Source organism: Urocitellus parryii, chromosome 5, assembly GCF_045843805.1.
Source record: "Urocitellus parryii isolate mUroPar1 chromosome 5, mUroPar1.hap1, whole genome shotgun sequence".
NCBI classification, from domain to species: domain Eukaryota; kingdom Metazoa; phylum Chordata; class Mammalia; order Rodentia; family Sciuridae; genus Urocitellus; species Urocitellus parryii.
In genome coordinates this window covers 152,174,713-152,196,977 of record NC_135535.1, presented here as the reverse complement: position 1 = coordinate 152,196,977, position 22,265 = coordinate 152,174,713, and the positions used below count along the sequence as shown (strand labels likewise).

At 35.3% G+C, this 22,265-nt stretch overlaps 1 protein-coding gene across 1 annotated transcript in view; it reads right to left on the bottom strand.

Annotated features, from left to right (window-relative positions):
* Positions 1 to 1,541: 1,541 nt before the first annotated feature.
* Positions 1,542 to 22,265, bottom strand: part of Reep3 (receptor accessory protein 3) — an 89,156-nt gene continuing 68,432 nt past the window's right edge. The window contains exons 4-8 of the mRNA XM_026393721.2: positions 20,806 to 20,926; positions 20,514 to 20,627; positions 9,430 to 9,577; positions 2,386 to 2,531; positions 1,542 to 1,804 (exon numbers count right to left, since the gene is read on the bottom strand). Of these exons, the coding sequence (XP_026249506.2) occupies positions 1,748 to 1,804; positions 2,386 to 2,531; positions 9,430 to 9,577; positions 20,514 to 20,627; positions 20,806 to 20,926 (586 nt within the window). The 3' untranslated portion in view covers positions 1,542 to 1,747. The remainder of the gene's footprint in view (positions 1,805 to 2,385; positions 2,532 to 9,429; positions 9,578 to 20,513; positions 20,628 to 20,805; positions 20,927 to 22,265) is intronic.

Sequence of the window (22,265 nt, the reverse complement as noted above, 5' to 3'; positions counted from 1 at the left end):
ATAATGTTCTTGATACAAAATCACTTACATGACCTTATCAGGCGATTTGAGATGACATTGCCTCTGCCTAGGAAGAGCAAGCACAGTGTAGCATTTATATTAAGAAGTCTAGTATAATTAGAATTCATAGGAATTTTGAAAAGGAATTAAGAGTCCTTCCAGAAACTAAGAGGCTAAAAATTACTCAAGGTAAAGATGGAGGTGTTCACAAAGTTAAATTTTGGGAGGAAAAAAAATTGAAGTTTTATTTGGTGTGAATGTGAGATAGTCCAGAAAATATTACAGACTAATATGGATGCAACATATGAATCACACCAAGGTACTCCTGAGTAAACATTGAATTCTTGGCTAATACTCTGAGGAGATCCTGAATGTATATCACCAACTGGCTCCCTTTCTTAAAAGGTAGAAAGGTCAATGATCTCACATCTCCCTCTGTGTTCTCTTGGGCAAATAAGCAAAACAGTCAAGTAAATTAGCTTGTACAATTGGATTACTGATCACTAAAACTATCGCCAAAAATATACTGACTTAGGGATCACAATACATACTTATCAATTCGACCTAAAAAAGCCTCCAAAATCTTTTGGATTAAAACATTTTTTAAAATAACTTCTGATATACAGGATTAATGGTGTCTGAATTTGTATCGGCACTCATCTTCAGGGAATTATCTCAGCCAGAAAAATATTCAAATGATTTGAGTCAATGCCAGATTTATAAACCAGCAGCACATATTAATGCCAAGCTTGTGAATGGATTGGCTGTTGGATTATTTTATGAATCAGAAGAGATCTAAGTACTATACTAATCTCTAACTCTATTTCACAAAAGCTACCATTTTTAAAAGCTGAAAATGTAATTGGTGTTGACAAAAATATACTAAGTTCAACTACACTGTACAGCTAATTATGGAAAACTGGTTAATATTTAAAATAACTTTTCATTTGTAAAGGAAATAATTAAAATAGTAATAATTGAACAGTTAGTTATATTTTCATATTATAAATCCAATGAATTTAACAAATGAAACTCACAGAAAGGAGATGATGTATTTCAAGGTATAAATTTGCCATGTCAGAATAAGACAAACAAGCATAGTGTCAACAAAATTTAAAGTAATGTACAGTTGTAAAATAAGTAAACATTTTTCAAGTGTGCAAAACTAGTCAGGAAAGTGCTACGTGGATACCTGGTTTTCAAATATTTGTTTCAAAAAATTTCAGTTAATGGTGGAAAAACAAGAAAATATTATAAAAGTAAAAATTAAAGGAATATACAAAATATACCTTATTATCTTACATTATGTCCTTGTTATATCATTGCCTGATCAGAGGCCTATTTATTTACTATCCTCATGTGACAGAGATAACATAAAGATAAACACAATGTTTAACACCACAAAAGTTAATGTATCCTGAACCATAAAGAATCTTTTCAAGTATAGTGCGGGTCTGTGTTTCATCTAATATCCCAGGCATTCAGTGTTGTTGATGAATATGAAAATGCATAACATGCTTTTCTGTAGTTTTTGATGTACGTATATTAGTAGGCCTTGCATAACTACCTTTTGTAGTCAATATTTGAAAGTAACTGTTAAAGAAATAAAGCTATGTAAATTCATGAAAGTAATTCCTATCACTACCACAATTTCAAGAACTATTTTAATATGTAAATCCTGAATATATCGTATTAGAAAATGAAGTTGATGTATTAGCATTATTTAGGATATCTGAAGTATAGATGGCTAAAAATACACCTGTGGTCTCTTCTTCACTTTATATTTTAGTGAACCATACCGCACCTGAAGAGAGAAATGTGTTATTAAGAATTTGACTGATTATTTTTAAAAATAAGAAAAGATTTAACAGTTCACAATCATAGGAATTTTTTAACTTTCTGATACAAAGAATAAATTATCTTGTAAGCATGTATAGAACAGCACTTCTTATATACTCATAAAACATACACTGTTATTATTTATGTTTTGCTTTGTATAATGTTGGTGAATATTGATCTGACAAGCTTTCCGGGCATAGAGAAAACATCATTATGGATAAACTTTTATTATTTATTTACCATGTAAGGTTGGTTGAAAGCAAAAATATGTAGTTAATTTTTTTCAGTAGCACAAGGCTGGCACTGGGTATTCATGATAACCATGTGATGTACTGTGTGGGAATACCATTTTCTACTTATACTGGAAGACTAGGAATTTACCACTTTCAAAATTCCCAGAAAAAAAATTTCCAGAGAATTTAATATACAACTGCTGCTCTATCATTCCAACTCTTCATTTATGGATCATTAATACCCTAAATGATAATGCAGCAGGGAAACCCCCAAACCCCAATCATTAGAAAAACAAGTCTACACTTGACTAACCTCCTTGCGGCCTTTGATGGTTTTCACAGATTTCATGCTTTGTGATCTCCGAAGCCCTTTGTGTGTTAACACCTCATCTTCTGAATATGGCCCATCCGCTTCTTCATCTGTTTTTTCTCCTCCATCTTTTAGTGGAATTCCATAAGCTAAACAAGTTGTCAAAAACAGCATGTTTTGGTAAAAGGATAGCAGTCAGCACTGGCTCTTCACCTGTGGATGTTCTCTGCATATTCTGCATTTGCTCAGTTCCCCTTCTCTCTCATTTGGAATGTGCTCCCGCCTCTTGCCATTAATCTTTGCCTTCTGCACTATTCTAGAAGATCATAACTCATTTCCTCTAGGATTCCCTGATCATTCTTATTTTTACTATACATTTTTTAAATTATTTTTGAGCAGTGACACGTGCATCCTGTTAAACAATCAGAGAATATAATGAGACATATTGTGAAGTATCTTCTCACCTTTTCTCTTTTTCATAAATTCAAAAAAACCCAAGCATTGGTGTGTTTCAGTTTGTCATGTGTGCCTTTGACTTTTAGTAAGGTTCCCTCACCCCACATAATCTCTTTAGTGAAGACTGGGAATGGTAAGGGGAACTAAGAAGACCCAAAGGGGCTACAACTTTTGGCAAGGTAAGTTCACTGGGGACAGGTGATGGGGAGGTTAGACCAACCCTGTTGCACTGAGATAAAACCCAGCCAGACAGGCAACAGTAATTAGAAACACCACAGGCTAAGATGACAGATGTTAGTCAAGAGAAAACAACCAGTATCAGGAAGGTCAGTGAGAGAGCACTTGGTGGGTGTGCTAATAGGCTGTAACTATAAATACTTAACTATTAGCCACATGCAAACATCCAGATAATTAGGTCAGTATTGTGAGGAAGTCTGAGAGTATCCTGAGGAACAAGAACTTTATCACCCCTGAAGCACAAGTTCACATTAAGAGATACCAGGAAAACTTATCAATACACAGACTGCTTGAAATTCAACAGGCCTGGGGTGGCGCTTAGATCTTGTTCTAACAAGTATCCAGATGATGTTTATGCTAATGACCCTGTTTTCTGAGGGTCCTGGACAGAGAACCAGGTAAGGGCCAATCTAAGGCAGTCAGACCACTGGGTGGGTAGGTTATATAGATAGAGCTGGCGTTAAAAGGCCCCATGAAGTTTCAAATTCTTCTTTAATAAAGATAAGAAGCATACATACTTAAATCATCAGGTGAGGAAAAAGTAGAAAGGTTTCCGGGCTTAGGAGGAGGCAAGAGATAGACTTCTTGCATGTGAAAAAATATATACTGAAGAAATAATGTGAACTCACTAAGAAAACCACAAAGAGTTGCTAATATGCTTCTTACTCTGATACGTAAACTACTTTAACTGTATGTTAGACAAGTCTGATTTTATGCTGTTAGATGTCTAGGCTAAAAATTAAAGAGGAGTTGAAAGCAGAATTGGTTGTCATTTAGGCCAAGATCTTTCTTTTCCTGCAGTGTTCAAAAGAAGTGTATTCTGGGAAGAAGAGACTGTATAAGCCCAGGGCTAGGGCAGCAGAGGAGTAAAACTGCTTGGAAGGAGGAGGCCAGTGTGCCCAGGTCAGCTCCTGGGGTCATAGGCCTGTGAGAACGTTCTTCATGCAGTAGTAAGTGGGAAAAATTGCACACATATAAACAAAGGAAAAAAATAAAAATAATATCATCATATCTCATGGAAGTTGACTTGTAGATAATTCTAAACTTCATTTTCCCTTTTCTTTAATTTGCAAAATATTTATTTTAAAATTATACTTCTGTAACTGAGGAAAACAAACCCGAAAAAAATTGTTTGTAGGCTGTCATCTCTAGATTATTTATTACTAAGGGGCTGAGGATAGAACCCTGAGCCTCCCACAGGCTAGACAAATACTCTGGTCACTGAGCTATATTCCCAATCTGGATTATTTTTCTACTGCTGTGCTTACATAATATTCCCAATTCCAGTACGGTAAAACACAATAAGGAGTCAAGGAGAGTCAGAAAGTTCTCTAAGGTCACAGATGTGGCATATAACTACAGTTCAATAAACAGTCCTTGCCATTTTAGTTGCCTCTCATATGATTAATATTTGGAATGTCATTCAAAAGGTGACTATACAACATATTCTTTCCTTCTTTTCTAATTTCAGCTAAAAAAATCTTACTGACTTTCTAATTATAGTCTCACGAAAAGAGATGGTTTGACTTGTTATTCCACAATATTGTTTAAATTCTATTATGTATGAATCATGTACTAAAGTATGGGGATACAATGATGAAAAGACACAGCTGCTTTTTTCTCCCTTCAAGAAACTTATAGTCCAACAGGGGAAACAGGGTCAAATGGGCATTATGATACTGTAAGGACAAGGTGCCAGGGGAGCACATAGTAAGGAGAATTCACTCAGCCTGGGTTCACTCAGGTTCAAGAGAAGACCTTTAGGAGACAGTGGCTAAGCTAAATCCTGAAGAGCTCATGATTCCACACAGTTAGGGCATGATGGAGTAGGAGAATAAGATTGGGAGATAATATACCATGCTATCAAATTTGCACTTCACCAAAAAGAAATGGGGTGGCGGGGGGGCTTGGAAATATTTTATGCAGAAGACTAGCATGACATCTGGGTTGTGTAAAAAACTGCACTTTGGAGAATGAATCAAAAATGGTTAGGCTGGGCATGGGGGCTCATGCCTGTAATCCCAGTGGCTGGAGAGGCAGAGGCAGGAAGCGCTCAAGTTCAAAGCCAGCCTCAGAGATTTAGCGAGGCGCTAAGCAACTCAATGAGACCCTGTCTCTAATAAAATACAAAATAGGGCTGGGGATATGGCTCAGTGGTTGAGTGCCCCTGAGTTCAATTCCCGATTACTCCCACCACCCCTAAAATGGATAAAACTGAAAACAGGGAGCCTAAGCAGGCAGGTCTGAATTGACATAGTCCCAAGAATGAGGATACAAAAAGTAGTGTAATTCGGGGTCTATTAGGAGGTGAAATTGACAAATTTAATTTAGTAACCTAATAAAAATCCCAAATGAAGAGAAGGAAGATACTGAGTCAAGCCAAATACTTCATTAAAACATATATATAGGGCTGGGGTTGTGGCTTAGTGTAGAGCACTTGCCTAGCATGTGTGAGGCACTGGGTTCGATTCTCAGCATCACATATAAATAAATAAAGTCCATTGACAATTAAAAAAATATAAAAAAACCCCCAAAACAAATATACAATTCAAAATAACTTTATACATATTAGTCCATTTCAATATCTAACTGTCTCTATAGTATAGGATCAAAACACACATACTGTTTTATTGTTACTATTTTCCTTACAATCTGAATATATTTTCATATCAGTAAGTATATATTGACATTATTATTCTTCATGGCTAATAAATTACCTTTTTGTTTAATAATTTTTCTAAGGTATTTGTCAAAAATTTGATTTGTTCTAATATTTGTTATTTAATTTATTTTTGGCAGTACTGAGGATTGAACCCAGGGTCCTACACACGCTTAGGCAAGCAACTCTACCACTAAGCTATATTCACAGTCCTCTAATATTTGTTATTTTAAATGAGATGAACTTTATTTTTTTATTTTGTCAGTACTGGCTAGGGCCAGGTATGGGAGGCAAGCTCTCTACCAGTGGGCCACATCCCCAGTCTGAGATGAACATTCTCACATAGTATATCTTTGAACATTTGTCTGATTATTTCCTTATGACGTATTCCTCGAAGTTTCTTGCTGAGTTAAATGGAATGTATTTTGATGATTACTGCCAGATTGTCATCCAAAAGGATTATTCCATTTTAAATTCATACAACATGCACAAGAGTGTTTGCATCTCAACACATTTTCTGTGGTGGTTTTAAAAATACCCATGAATTCCCTGACACTCTTTTTCCCTTCTCTTAAATCCTTTGTACCTACTTTGACAAATGGCTTCCAAAAATGTGGTGGAAGTCACACTGAAGGACCTCTGCCACTTTCTCTTGGGACTCTGACTCTGGAAACTTCCACTGCCAGGTGAGTTAAACTAAGCTCAGAGATCACAAGAGAGAACATAGAGACAGCTGTTTGCCTCTTCCTGGCTTAGACATGTGTGAGATGATGACTCCAGCCTCAGCTGCTCTCTGATCACAGCTGCATGAGACCCTGAACAAAAACTGCTTTGCTGAGTCCATTCATCCCCCACATGCATGAGCAAAATAAGTGACTGTGATTGTCTGGGCCACTGTTTTGGAGTGGTCTGTTATGTAGCAACAGATAACTGGAACAGTTACCAACATGAAGCAATGTTAATTAAAAGCATTCCCCCAAAATCCAATGAGCAAAAATTACTATTGTTGCTTTTTTAATTGAAACTAAAAGTGTTATTCAAATCAAACAGCTGTGATTAAAATAAGTAATATTGACTATCTGAAATTGAAAATATTTTTTCATGTATTTGTTGGTCAGTTGTACTCTTTGTAGGACTAATAACTGGTTTGTAAGGGTTCCTGGACTGTCAAAAATCTGAAGCCCCTGGGTATGGTGGTGCACACCTGTAATCCCAATGACTCAGGAGACTGAGGCAGGAAGATCCCAAGTTGAGACCAGCCTCAGCAATTCAGTGAGGCCCTAAGCAACTTAGTGACACTGTCTCAAAAAACAAACAACAAAAACCCTCAACTCCCCCGGCCAAAACTGGGATTCTAGCTCAGTGGTAATGCCCCCACAACACACACACACACACACACACACACACACACACACACACACACACATTCTCTCTCTCTCTCTCTCTCTCTCATATAGGTATATATACTTTGCCTGTAAAATACAATGAAAATATTTCTGACAGTTTGTGATTTGTCTTTTTCTATTTTGGTGTGTTTCTCCTCTATATGTTGTCATAAATCTGAAGCCTCTGGATACGGTGGTACACACCTGTAATCCCAATGACTCAGGAGACGGAGGCGGGAAGATCCCGAGTTGAGACCAGCCTCATTCAGCAATTTAGTGAGGCCCTAAGCAACTTAGTAAGACTATTTTTTTTTTTTTTTAAGGTAGAAAAGTCCCTCAAACTTTTCTGTTATGTTTTCTGATTTTGGTGTCAGGCTTAAGAAAGTTTACCCATCTAAGAGAATAAAATTATACACAGGAATTTCCTACTACATGGTTTCTTATATTCAAATCTTAATCTTAGGTTTGAGGCAGAGGTATAACTTCAATTTATACCTCAGTTTCTAAGTCTAGCAATTATCTTAACATCATCAGTTATTTTCATATATCTTATGTTATTTTAAGTTCATGGTTTGAAATGTAACAAAAAGAACTAAATAACACCTGTGTATCTTAAAATATTTTAGTCACACAGGGTGTGCATGGTAGTGCACTCCTGTAATCCTAGTAACTCTGTAGGCTGAGGCAGGAGGATAATGCAAGTTTGAGGCCAGCCTGGGCAACTTAATGAGATCCTGTTTCAAAATAAAAAACAAAAATGGCTAGAGATGTAGCTCAGTGGTAGAGTGCCCCAGTACTGCAAAGAAAAAAAAATTTAGTCACACCAATTTAAATTTAATAAATTAATATCATATAAATGTTAGAATTTTCATATTTATAATCCCATTTTCATTTAGATAATTGGAATACAATCCTTAACCCATTCTAAAATATGAAAAAATTGCTGATAAAGGACTCAAATATACAGTCTAAAGATAAAGCAGAACCCATAATCAAAATCAATATATTAACTAATTTAAAATGCATATTAAGATAAGCCTGTTCAGAGCTATGTTTTCAGTATTAATATATTAATACTTAGGTTGATGGCTCAAAGTTCAATGGTTTCTCTTGCTAAAAGGTATCACTATCTTAATCAATGGCTAATGCTTGATTACTAGCTTTTAGATAATAGCCACCAACTTTGTAAAGTTATCATTCTTGTGAGAACTTGGAAGAAATTTCATTATTTTTCCTTTGTAAGGAGAGACTATTGTTTTATTTTTTCAAAGATTAATTATGAAGAATAACTTAATGTCCTTCAAAAACAACTTTTACTTTTTAAAAGAAAACTTAAATAATCTTGTATCTCATGGACTTAACACTTTAATAGGAAAGTGTAGAAGACCTCAGTTCTCAGGCTTGCCTTGAATCAAAATTTTCTTTCTTCTTCTTTTTTTTTTGGTGCTGGGGATTGAACTTAGGGCCTTGTGCTTGAGGGACAAGCACTCTACCAACTGAGCCCCCAGCTCCTCAAACTTTTCTTATCAATGACAAAATATTGAAGAAATTTTGTTTTATTTATGTATAAGCTTCTAACAGCACGATAGTTTTTTATAGTTACATGACACAGCAACTGTAACAATGCTCATAATTCACAGAGAATATGCAAAGTTAGCTCCTGAACTAAAAGATGGAATCTCAATACATTTTCCACTGGAGTAATCCTATTTTCAAATTGAATCATCTTTTCATCAGCTAAAACTTTTTATCTTGTGAGTCAACATCCTTGCTTGTTCACAGCACTTACAGGAAAGTGTGCTTAACTCTAAAACTCCTTAGATGTCAGTACATAGTTAGAGTATTGATCACAGGTCAGAACTAGTGCTGGCTGGTGAGGAGGCAACCACACCCATGGCTTCTAAAAATTCATGGCAGCAGAAGAGACTACTGCTCTTTTCTTTTTAAAATATATATTTTTAATTTTTTAGTTGTAGTTAGATATAACACCTTTATTTTATTTATTTATATGTGATGCTGAGGATCGAACCCAGGGCCTTGCATGAGTGCGTTACTGCTGAGCTACAACCCCAGCCCCACTACTGCTATTTTCTTAGCTGCATGATTTCCACAGTCAATGAAAGGCAAAGGATAACATTATTTAGAAAAGTTTGGAGAAAAAGAGCTATAATTAAACATAAAACTAAAAAATATAAGCTTAAAAGTAAATTTTTTTTACCCAATTTCTGACAGTCACTATACTACTATAGTACCCAACTTGACCCACAAGCCCAATTATGAAAGGACCATATATTAAAACAAATAACACACCTGCTGATTCACTGGGGGTTGGTTTGCTTTTCTTTTTTGCTTCTGGTAAAGGCTGATATGGTCTTTGTCCCACAGGCTCATCACCTTGTATAGCTGTTAAATCATGCATACTGAAACTTCTTAAACGTTCAGTTATGGCTCCTTGGCTCTATTAATAGAGAAGTAGATCCAGAAAAAATAGATCCAGAAAAAAAAACTTTATCTAGTATGCTTGCATTTAACATTCAAATATTAAGACATTTTATTATGAAACATAATAACATTTTGCTATATTAATAACATCCTCAACCATTTTATTATCAAACTTTAAGAATGAAAGTTGAAAGATTTGTATAATGACCACCACATATTCTTTATATTTTGCTATTTGCTATATCACATATCAACTATCTGTCAATCCCTTTCATTTTTATGCCTTTCAAAGCAAGCTACAGCATTAATATATGTCACCCCAAACATTTTTCAGGATTGTATTTAATTTTATAGTACAAAAAAATGTGTGATGAGATCATCCTCAGAGAAAAAGCATCCATAATTTTGAGTCTTGATTCAGTATTCTGGATTAGTGATACCAAAATTACTATTTTGGGGCAAAGTTTATGATTTAGGAGATCTTTTCAAAGTAAAGACATTGTTTTAAAGCTAAGCCAAGAGTGGTACTAGCTCTACCTAGAACAAGGCAGGAAAATTTAAGAGCCAAAGAAATTTGGATATATAATGAAATTCAATTAATAAATACACTATTTGGTGAATATTGTATAGTGATTACTATATGATCTGACTTTAAGTTATTTTGCTTAATAATATGAAAGACACTACACACAGGTGGGAATATTTAAACATAAATGAATAAAAATGAAATAAAATAAAAATTATTCCTTAACTGCATTAGTCACATTCCAAATGCTATAGCTACATGTGGCTAGTAGTTACAGTATTGGGCTGTGCAGATAAAGATGTTCTCCAGAGATGTTCTCTAGAGTGTTTCCATCACTGCAGAAAATTCAATGATTTTCCTCATTGTACAGTTTGAAAGTTACATTTTCTGAACTTTTCATATGTAAGTATACCCCCCAATTATAAAGCTTTGTGAAAAGAGAAAATAATTTCTAAATTTACCTACTTTAAATCTGTATAGCATACAGATGACTCATTTCTTATTTATAGTTAGATTAAAATATTCTTCTGAAGGCTTTTTACACTTATTATTTCTTCTTTTCACACATGAGAATCTATGATTGCCTCTAGTTAGAAAGTTACCATAGAAACTCATGGTTAAGCTATAAATTTCAAAGTCAAAGGTACTACATACATTTGGGTGTTACTGCTAACTTGTATTTTACCCTGAAGAAAAGGTCTTGATTCATAACTTTGGGTTATTGATACCATATTATATCAAAATGAAATCCCATTTACATACCCCACTTGAGCTTTGTATTTCTACCCTTTTTAAAAAAGTTATAGATGGACATAATGCCTTTTTATTTATTTGTTTATTTTTATATGGTGCTTGCTGAGGATTAAACCCATTGCCTCACACGTGCTAGGCAAGTTGCTCTACCACTGAGCTACACTTTCTACCATATTTTAAAAATCATGATAAATAATTACCAAAGGATTTATTTCTCCACAAAACAATTGGATTTTATACATTTAAAAATATTCTATACTTGCTTCCTCTTTGTCAGATATCATAATTATTAAACAGATGGTCAACAGCATACTTCTGAGATACACTGCAAGGAAGTGACCAGTGTTTATCTGAAATAGATGCCTTGTTTTTTCAGAACTGTCATCTTCTTTATCCTACCTTTGCATTTGTGTGCCCTTTCTCAGTAATTAATGTGTTATAGTGTAGATCTTAAAGGCCCACGTGTTATTCACTTGGTCCTTAGTCATGGTACTGTTAGGAGATGGCTAAGTCTTTAAGAGATGGGCTTGGTGGGAAAAAGGATAGTTCATGAGAGGTGTGCCCTTGAAGGGGATATGGAGATCCATGTCCCTTTTGTTTACAGTTTTTGCTTCCCAGCATCATGAGATAAGCACTTTGCTCTTCCATGATATGCTGCTCTGCCATAGGCCCAAGCAACAGGGTCAATCAATAGTGGACTAAAGCCTCTAAAGCTCTGAGCTAAAACAAAACTTCTCCTTATTTTTAAGTTCATTATTTCAGATATTTTGTTACAGTAACAGAAAGCTAACTAAATATCTTCTACCTGACTGAGGTGCAATTTCCAAGGCTGGCTATACATACTAAGCCCTCCCACTCAAGAAAGTACATTTTGGAATACAAATGAGTGAAAGTGTCATTGAGTCAGTCAGCTTAATAATTATATCATCCAAAAACTTTGGTACCTGTAAGTATAATCAACAAATATCTTAGAACCTAGATCACAAATGATAAACTCAGACACTATTGTTATTTTTATTGTTGAAGTATGAATAGTTGCCTCCAGAACACAATTTTAGGAAAATAGAGAAGGACAAATTTAAGGTGCTTTTCTTCTCCTAGTGCATCTGATATCGTTCTGATATTGAGCAAATAGTAAGAGAACTAAACATTCTTTTTATGCCTCCCCTCCTTTTCCTTCATTACTCTTGACCGCTAAACAGTTCTCCCTAGAGAGCAGTATTTTTTAAAAACTTTTTTTAGTTGTAAATGGACACAATACCTTTATTTTGTTTATTTTTATGTGGTATCGGGGATTGAACTCAGTGTCTCATGCATGCTAGGCATGCGCTTTACCACTGAGCCACAATCCCAGCCCCTAGACAGCAGCATATTTTAATGTGAACACTGAAACTTATAAGCAGAAGTTCAGCAGCAAACTACAGGTAAGGTCATGGGCATCTCCATGGATTGATGACACAACCCACAGGGGCTTTGCTTAAGGTTTAAATTAGAGTAAAAAAGCCTGAGGCATCTGGTGGAGTGTGTGTGAGTGTGTGTGAAGAGAGAGAGAGAGAGAGAGAGAGAGAGAGAGTGAGTGTGTGTGTGTGTGTGGTGTCTATTTATTGCCTGGATTCTATTTTAGTTCTTGAGTAACTAACCCTATTGTTATCAATGCTCTTCAAGGAATGCCAGGTCCTAGGAAAAAGCAAAAAGGGGATGTAACTCTTCTTTGAGAAACCCCAATACTTAAACAGCTATTATCACTTTTTAAAACTGGATTTGCCACTACACACACACACACACACACACACACACATTTTTTTTTTTTTATGTTCCCAGAATAGAACTAATATGAAAACAGAGAAACAGTGTAGTTTCGTGATCTCCAAAAACATAGCTAGGCATGGTGGCACATGCCTGTAATCTAGAGGATCACAAGTTTCAACTTAGTGAGGCCCTAAGCAACTTAGAGAAACCCTGGCTCAAAATAAATAACAAAACGAACAAACAAACTAAAAAGGGCTGGTAATGGGTCTGGGATTGTGGCTCAGTGGTAGAGCGTTTGCCTAGCATGGGCTGGACCCAGGTTTGATCCTCCGCACCACATAAAAATAAAAGACATTGTGTTGTGTCCATCTACACCTAAAAAATAAATATTAAAAAAAAAAAAAGGGCTGGTTATGTGGCTCAATGGTTAAATGTCCCTGGGTGCAATTCCCTATAGGAAAAACAAACAAACAAAAAAACCCCCAAACAACAACAAAAACATTATAAACATTATAAACATCCAATGACCAATTTAAAGGATTGGTGTAATCACAAAATAATTTCATCTGAATTCCAATCTTCAATTTTTATACCTTTATCATAAAAAGTCCACTAATGAAGAAATTACTTTTGCTATATGATATTAAGTGGAGATACCTTTCTTCTATCCCATAATTCTAAATCACGTGGGCAAAGGTTGCAAGTATGATTACAGTTATAAGTAGACAGGGGAAATATATACAAAAATGAAAACAGTATCCTGTTTAGGCATATAGGATAAGTGCTTTTTTTTTTTTTAACTTTTTTTTTTTTCCTTGTGGTACTGGGATTAAACCCAGGGCCTCCTGCATGGTAGGAGAGTCCTACCTCTGAGCTATATCCCCAGCCCTTTTTATTTCATTTTGAAACAGAGTCTTGCTGAGTTGTCCACGCTGGCCTTGAACTTGCAACCCTTCTACCTCAGCCTCCCAAGTAGCTGGGATTATAGGCATGTGCCACTGTGCCTGGCTAACAATTCTTTCTGATCTGCTTCACTCATGTTTTCTGTATCTAATTCTTTATTCCTTCCATTAAAAAACAAAACAAAACAAAACAAAGCAAAACAAACAAACAAACAAAAAAACCCCAACAACAGTGAATTTTGAGGGCACAAATAAACCATTTTATTCACTGGTCAATAACAACTTTAAAAAGTACTGCAGTTTCATTTAAATTAGTAGTGTTTTGTTTATTTTATTCTTTATATATATTAAGCCTTTAAAAGAATAAAAAAGATAAGGACGGCTTATCCTGGGATGTGGCTCAGCTGTAGAGCTCTTACTTAGCATGCATAAGGCCCTGAATTTGATCCCCAACACACACACACACACACACACACACACACACACACACACGCGCACATATACAAAAAAAAAAAAAAAAAAAAAAAAAACCAGGGGGAGGTGGGTGGGTGTTGGGAGAAAAGGATGATTCTAGTCTTACAGGGTAGGGAAGTTTGTATGGAAACAGCAATCTGAGTCAATCAGGAAGAAGGGGGTGACCATCAACAAGGAAGTTCTATATAATTATACTTTAGATCATATTCTCTGCTGAATTGTATGTACATTGTTTGTTAAAAGTGATCCTAAAAAATCAGAGAAAATAACAGATTATATATAATAAGAATGCAAAAGTCAAAGCAATCGACTAATTTACACTGAGACTCATCATCATCAAGAGAAGTTTTTCTAAAACTTATGAATTTCAGATGTCTCAATTTTTAGGGCCTGGAATTAGAAAGGTTCACACATACATTTAAGAAAATGAGTGATGGTGCATGCCTATAACTTCAGCTACTAAGGAGGGTGAGGCAGGAGGATCACAAATTTGAGGCTAACCTGGGCAATTTAAATTTAGTAAGTCCCTGTCTCAAAATAAAATAAAAAGGACTGGGGATGTAGCTCAGTGGTAGAGAGCTTGCCAAGCATGCATGAGGCCCTGGTTTCAATGCGCAGAACCTAAAAAACAAGAAAATGGGAACATGATAGAGGCTGGATCCAGATCTAACACACTCAGGCTCTAGAAAGGATTCTTTAGCTGAAAGGCAGCTCCCTGACCTGGCACCACACAAAGGTCATTTATGTCCAAGGGCACTAGGACATAAATGTGAATATCTGAATATAATACATAATCTGAACATATCTACTCAAGTATTTAAATACCTGTTTTGTATCTACAAAAAGATCCCTGGGTATATGACCAATTCTAACTTTTTCTTTTTTGGTACTGGGGATTGAACTCAGGAGTCATTGGGATTACAGTTGTGTGCCACCCTACTCTGCTACTTCTAATTTCTTTATACTCAAATTAATTTTGCCTTAGTCTAACTACTTCTTTTGCTGGTTAAAAATTACGTTAAAATCACTATTTTTTTTTGTGTTAAGCAAGGAGAATTTATTGTGTTTATTAGCACCATTGTATAAAACCTTTACCTTATTCTCTTCACATTTTTTTTATTAAGAACCTAAAAATATATAATCTGTAATGCTTTCTCACAAGCATAAAACATTCTTTTACAGAATAATTCTTATTATCCCATTTGATAATGTATAGCTATTCAGCTCTATTTCTTGTTGATTCTTTTTTTTTTAATATTTATTTTTTAGTTTTCGGCGGACACAACATCTTTGTTTGTATGTGGTGCTGAGGATCGAACCCCGGCTACACGCATGCCAGGCGAGCACGCTACCACTTGAGCCACATCGCCAGCCCTATTTCTTGTTGATTCTTGACATTCTTACATTATACTTGCAAATAAGGTTAATTCCCAATTTTTAGGAAAAACCTCTTTCCCCATGGATATTCAACAACTAATCTGATGAGGATGAACTGACTGCATCTGCATTAGGTAAAAATTTATTTTAGCATTTTTAAGATTAAAGCCATGTATTTATTGAACCATGTTTGTAACAAAGACAAATTTTGAAATGGAATTAAAAATTATCTGTAACTACCTCCAAAAGTACCTATATATATATATATTTAAATGTCCTTTAAAAATTTTTTTTTTCACTCATCACACTTTTAGCACAGGGTCTCTTAACTTTCACGCTACTGCTATTTTGGTCTGGGGAGGACTGCAGGACAGTACTTAGCATCCCTCACATCTACTCACTAGACACAAGGAACAGCCCCAGCCCCTTCTCAGGTGTCATAACCTAAAGTGTCCCTTGGTGGTAGTGGGGCACAAATGGCCTCCAGCTGCAAACAAGTGTTTTAGAGATGTAAGGGGCTTCAGTTGTTGGGTTTATTTTATAGGTGAGAAAATTAATACTTAGGGAAATTAATGCGAATGATTTGCTCAAAATCTTAAGGTTACTTGGTGGCAAAATCAGAACAACAAAAAATACATACTAACTTGACTGCTCTAGAATTCAGTGTTTGTTATACCAACCTGATTCCTTAGAAGGTAGGGAAAATGGTATGACCTTTCTTTTCCATTGTCTGGACAAATATTCTCTTTTAAGAGGATGATCCTAAATAGCTGAATATTCTCAAATCCTTTCACAAACAGCCATTGAAACAGAGAGCAACATGTCAGAATTTCTGACCTAATCATGAACATTTAAGTCAATTAGATTTCAGCAATTTTGCCAATAAAGCTTTAATTTCTATGATAATTGACTTTTTATGCCCACTAAAGAATTCACCAAGAGGCTGTCAGAGGAAATCCAGAGATAGTTAATATAACCAAGAGTACTTTTCTTCATCTGTCCTTCATCTGTCAGTAATGTTGCTCATCTGTACAAAAGCATTTCTCATGTGAAAAGCTATGGAATGTTGAACATCCTCAGCAAAATCCTTGAAAGGTCCTTCATATATTTATGCTTTGCTCAGCCAAAATAAACTTGTACGCTAACCTTGCAAACCGATGCCTGGTAATGAGGTCATAGAACTGAGTAACATTTTCAGAAAATTGCTTTATGGTGTAATAAATGTTCTGATTAGATTCATATTTTCATATTTAACATGCTCAGGTGGTTCAAACTGGAAAATGTAGTGAGGGGTATTACTGCTCTTCAAAAGTCACATCAAGAGTCTAAAAATCTTCAGCCTGAAAGGTATTTTTTTTTAGTTGTACGTGAACATAATACCTTAAAATTTTCAGTTAGTGAATACAGACATTAGCTACAGGTAGATAGTAAATTGTGAAGGAAAGGACTAAATCTATCTTATTCACTGCTACATCCTTGGCATTTAGCTTGTGGTAGGTGTAGGTGTTAAGTAAACAGATATTAAATAAATGATAAATAGAAAGCTAAATATTTATGGAGGCAAAGTATGAAATAAAAACAAATGAGGGGCTGGGGTTGTGGCTCAGTGGTAGAATGCTTGCCTAGCATGTGTGAGATACTGGGTTTGATTCTCAGCACTGCATGTAAATAAATTCATGTAAATAAATGAATAAAATAAAGGTCTATCAATATCTAAAAAATATGAAATAATAATAATAATAATAAAATAATCCCCAAACCAAACCAAAACAAAAAACAAATGAGAATGGGCTGAGGTTGTGGCTCAGTGGTGGAGTACTTGCCTAGCATGTGTGAGGCACTGGGTTTGATCCTCAGCACCACATAAAAATTAATAAATAAAACAAAGGTATTGTGTCCAACTACAACTAAAAATATTTAAAAAACAAATGAGGGCGAAATAAGAATGAAATAATACAACAGAGGTCGCTAATTCCCCACTTAGAGGGTTCAGTAGCAGTAAATGTAAATCAAAATAAAATAAGTACCCCACAAAAAGTTCTCAGTGTGTACAAAGGTGACTCACAGAACAGCAGGTTATAGACTAAACTTACATGTTACAGTGGGTAGGAAAAATGGGATTCGCTTCTATCTTTACCAAAATGATATCTGAAAATGTCTGTTTTCTAAACAAATTTTCAGGTTGAAATTTTTCAGTTTTTCTCCATAGAAGCATGTTAAATGATGCTTTTAAATATGAAAAATTCAGAAAGCATCTTCATTTGGATGTAAATAAATATACATACTTATTTTGAAAGGTCAAATAATGTTAAGTTTTATTACAAATGAACAGCAACAAGTTCTTAGTTCCCTTCTTCCTTTCATCCTGGCCATTTCAAACCCTTTGTTTTCCCATTATGATAGATGAGGATTAGTTCTTTTCCACTTCCCTTTCTCCTTCCTTCATCCTCCCAATATAACAAAATCACTTTTGTTAAATCCTTAGTCTGTATTCTCATTATTCTTATTAATGCAAATGCTATTCACTGTGGGCTAAGTAAGGCTCCATTATTACTATTTCCTTTCTTATGTAACTTTTGTTTTTGCCTCTGAGTTGATGATTATGCCCCCGTTTGTTGGTGCTTAGTTGTTCCATTCTCCCTCTTTACATTGCCTCAATATGCTTTTCCTGGTGCTCAGGACTGATGTGCAGTTGCACAGATACCAGCTGTCTGTATATAATAAGTGCTGTGGTTGCAGCATACACTCTGACGTGTTTGAGTAACATCCCTGAGCAGTATTAAACCCATTAGATTCTCTCAGCTCCACACTCTTCCAAAAGATTCTTTGAGCTCCATACTCTTGCCAGCAGCACCTTTCATCCATTACATCCAATGTTGGCTGTTTGCTCTTTGGACTTGCTTCAAAGTTCCTTCCTGGGAGTTTTGTCATCTCCCTTCTGTGTTGGCTAACCTGCTAATTTGTTTTTCATACTTCATGGTTTGCTTTTTGTGGATTATTCTGTCTTTAACAGTTCATATCTGCCCTGACAAAGGATTATAGGTAAATTCTATGTCTCTATATGTGTAGAATTAAAAAAAAATCACTAGAAGCTCATATATGACTGATCTTTTTTAAAAAATGTATATTCATTTATAACAATTTTTGTGTCAATTTTATTGATGTACAATTAACATACAGTAAGATTTTGCCAATTTTGTATGTGTGCATGTGGTGCTGGGGATTGAAGCCAGGGCCTTGTGCATGTGAACAAGCACTCTGCCAACTGAGCTATATCCCCAGCCCCCTTGAACTTGACCATTACAGAACTTGAGGGTGAATATCATGAAGGCATCATGGATGGTACCATTCTGTTTTCAAGTTTCCAATGTCACCATTTAGAAATTTAATGTCAATATTCTTCTAGATCATTTGAATGAGATATGAATCGTTTTTGTTTTGGTGGTACTGGGATGGAACTCCAGGATGCTCTATCACTGAGCTATATCCCCTGTCTTCTTTGTTTTTAATATTTTTTTAGTTGTAGATGGATACAATACCTTTATTTATTTGTTTATTTTTATATGGTACTGGGGATTGAACCCAGTGCCTCACCCATGCTAGGCAAGTGCTCTACCACTGAGGCACAAACCCATCCCATCCCCTGTCTTTTTTTACTTTGTATCTTTAGACAGGCCTCACCAAGTTGTCCATGCTTGTCTCAAAACTTGAGATCCTCCTGCTTCAGCCTTCTGAGTAGCAGGTATTACTAAAACAGGTATCTGTTTTCTCATTTTAAAATTCCTAGTTGTTGAATGTGGGATTTCCTGGATTTTTTTTTTTTGAGCAGATAAGGAAATCAGGATTGCATTTTCATAAAATAAGAAATATAAAGCAACTGAACTTCTAAAAATGGAAATAGTCCTTTAAGCTGAAACTTTTCCTATTCTAATGATTATTTATTAATCTATCTTAATAAAAGAAAAAGCCCTTAAATGCTAAATAACCTGAAAATAATACTGCATTATAGTATACACTATACTATAATTAATAATTTAATAATGATTATTGTTTTTTATATATATATATATAATTTGAAATTTTTATCCTGTTGATTATATTAATTTTTGAGTCAAAGATCCCTTTGAAAAGTGAAAGCACCCTCTTGTTACATCCCTTCCACATTGCAATGATATAAAAATCACCACATAACTGGAATATTTCTTTCCACAGCATTGTTGTTTGCATTTAAGATAACTAATGGAGCCTGACTTGAAAGCAGAACACTATTTACTCTCAATTTCACTTACTAGCAGTAAACTCAAATTTTAACTTGAAGTGAGATAGACATATGATATCAATGTTTACTGGAATCCTACTGTGCAATAAAGTACTCTACCTTTATTTATGCTCTCACAGATAGGTACATTACCCCATTCTATACAACAACCAACTTATGAAGATAGAAATTAGATAAATTATCTATGGTTACTTAGGAAGTCACACGCAGCACTTTCTGGATATAAAGCCTGTTTTCTTTCCATATACCACATATTAAAATAAATTACTCTACAGTATTTAAAATAAACCACACCAATTACTACATGCAAAAAAAATCCAAAAGCCATAATGCAAATTTTCACAGAAGGCATTCATTTGATAACTTGGCTTGCAAACACAGCAAATGACATTAGTAATTGGCTAAGTAAAATTTCAAGTTTTAAGAACAGAATTTTTTCATGCCTTATTTAGAATAATCAGTTACCTCAAATTGATTGAAGTAGAGGTGCAGAAGTAAGCCAGAAATCCTACCCAGATATTGCCATCGAGAGAGAGAGAGAGAGAGAAAGAGAACACCAAAGACAGAGAAAGAAGAATGGTCATCTTTACTTAAGGTGATTTATTCAAACTGTCTCAAGGTTATAAAGTGAGAAACTTATGACAAAATGACATTTTCAATTTTTTTTAATTAACTGTCTCTCATTTAGGAATCAACTAAGAATTTCAAAATAGCAAACAGAAACACAATGTTAAATTATCTTTAAAATTATCTATGTGTTCTTTCCAGTATTAGAACAAACACAAAGCAAAATTCTGCCACAATTTTATAATCATATGAAATAAAAAGCCATCTTTCTTTATCTGTTGACTTAATGTGGGGCACTGGATTAAAAAGGTAAATGAAAAATTACCTTCACCGCTGCAGTGACAGCTGCAGTAGCTGCTAGGTTTAGACCTTGCCGTCCAAAATTTACCATGGTCTCATAGCCCCGTTCCTTTGCTTGTACAATATAATCATCAATCTCCTGGGAAAACAAAAACAAAATAACCATATATGTTAGTTTTATCTATAAATATTGTTAAGAAGCCCCAAACTAGGACTTTCTCTTTACCATGTACCAGTTTCACTAATTTTATATCATAAGTCATGTGTTGATACACATTTCTAAAAAATGACTTGTGGAAATAATTTATATATCTTACCCTTTCCTTTGAAGAAAGAAGTGGATGAAGGAATTTTCTATATATCAAACTTGCTCCTTTGGTATAGGGAGAGAGCAGCCATATGACAAAAGCAATCTTCAGTTCATAGTACAAAGGAAACCTAACAAGAAAAAAAAACCGAAAATATTTCCAGTGGGGATGGGAGGTAACTATAATGTAGAAAACACAAAAATACTTTTTAAAAGTTTATTCTCTATGTTAAGTTTTTACATGTAGAAAGTAGTGTGATCAGGGGCACACTGAATGACAAATGAATTGACAAATTGATGAATTGACAAATGAGTTAACCAGAGTGCACTAATGCCCTCAGAAGGTTACAACTTCGAGTACAATATTCTTCCTTTGAAGCAAGCATGGGCAAGCTGTCAAACTGACCGTAGCTGTCAAGAGAGGGCATTAACAGCCCCTTCTGCCATCCAGCCCTGGCAGTAACATATACCCACTCTGTCTGTGGAGCTAAGTTGCCATAGAAGTATAGGACATACCTCCAAACATCAGGACACTTTATATGCTCCAAGTGCACAATGCAGACCTCATATGCACACCTCTTGATCTTTCTCAGAACTCCAAGAAAACTTCCTCTCCAGTCTACCTTGCCAGAACTGCAATATTTCACTTGCAATTGAAGGGGAAATGGAATTACTCCCAGATAGTAGACTGGGAATTCCAGTTAACATCTGTGCCCTTTTCCCCATGATTTCCTAGTACCTTTCCTGTAGACTAAGTACACTTCCCCAACCAATGATTGTGGGTTTAGCCAAATGACATGCTTTGGCCAACAGAATGGGAACGTGACATATGTCAAATGCAAGCAGAACCTTCCAATACCCTTTGACTTTCTCACCCCAAGGTCCTCAACCTCTTGCTTTAAGCTTTTGCCTTCTACCATGAGAACAGCTGCTTCTTCAGCCTTGATCCTGAAATGAGAAGACACTTAAAACTCAGCTGAGCCAGCAAAGCTCCAGCCAACCATTTGCCCTCAGGCCGCATGTGGAAGAAATACTTGTCTGTTGTTCTAACGCACTTTAGGGTGAATTTTTTTTTTAAGCACTCTTAGAGTTAACTAATCTGTCTTATGGTCCATAAGGAGCCAATACCTAGGATAAACTGAACAAGTCTGGGTTCTTCTGATTTACAGGCAGACAGGTAGGTATCAGTGAGGAGTGACTACTGTGTAGTCAACAAAGCATGTCTGCCACAGTGCAACCGAGGAATGTGCAGACTTTCAATACTCACATTAAGCTTTTTCTACACATTTTTTTTTTTTTTTTTTGGCAGTACTGGGGGTTGAACCCGGGGCTTTGTGCATACTAGGCAAGCACTCTACTATTGAGCTGCATCTTTTTAAACAAGCAGCTGCCACCAGACCAAGCTTCTTGATTTCACTGGAATTCTTGGGAACAGAATGATCTGCCTTTATTTGAGGAGTGGAAAGTAAT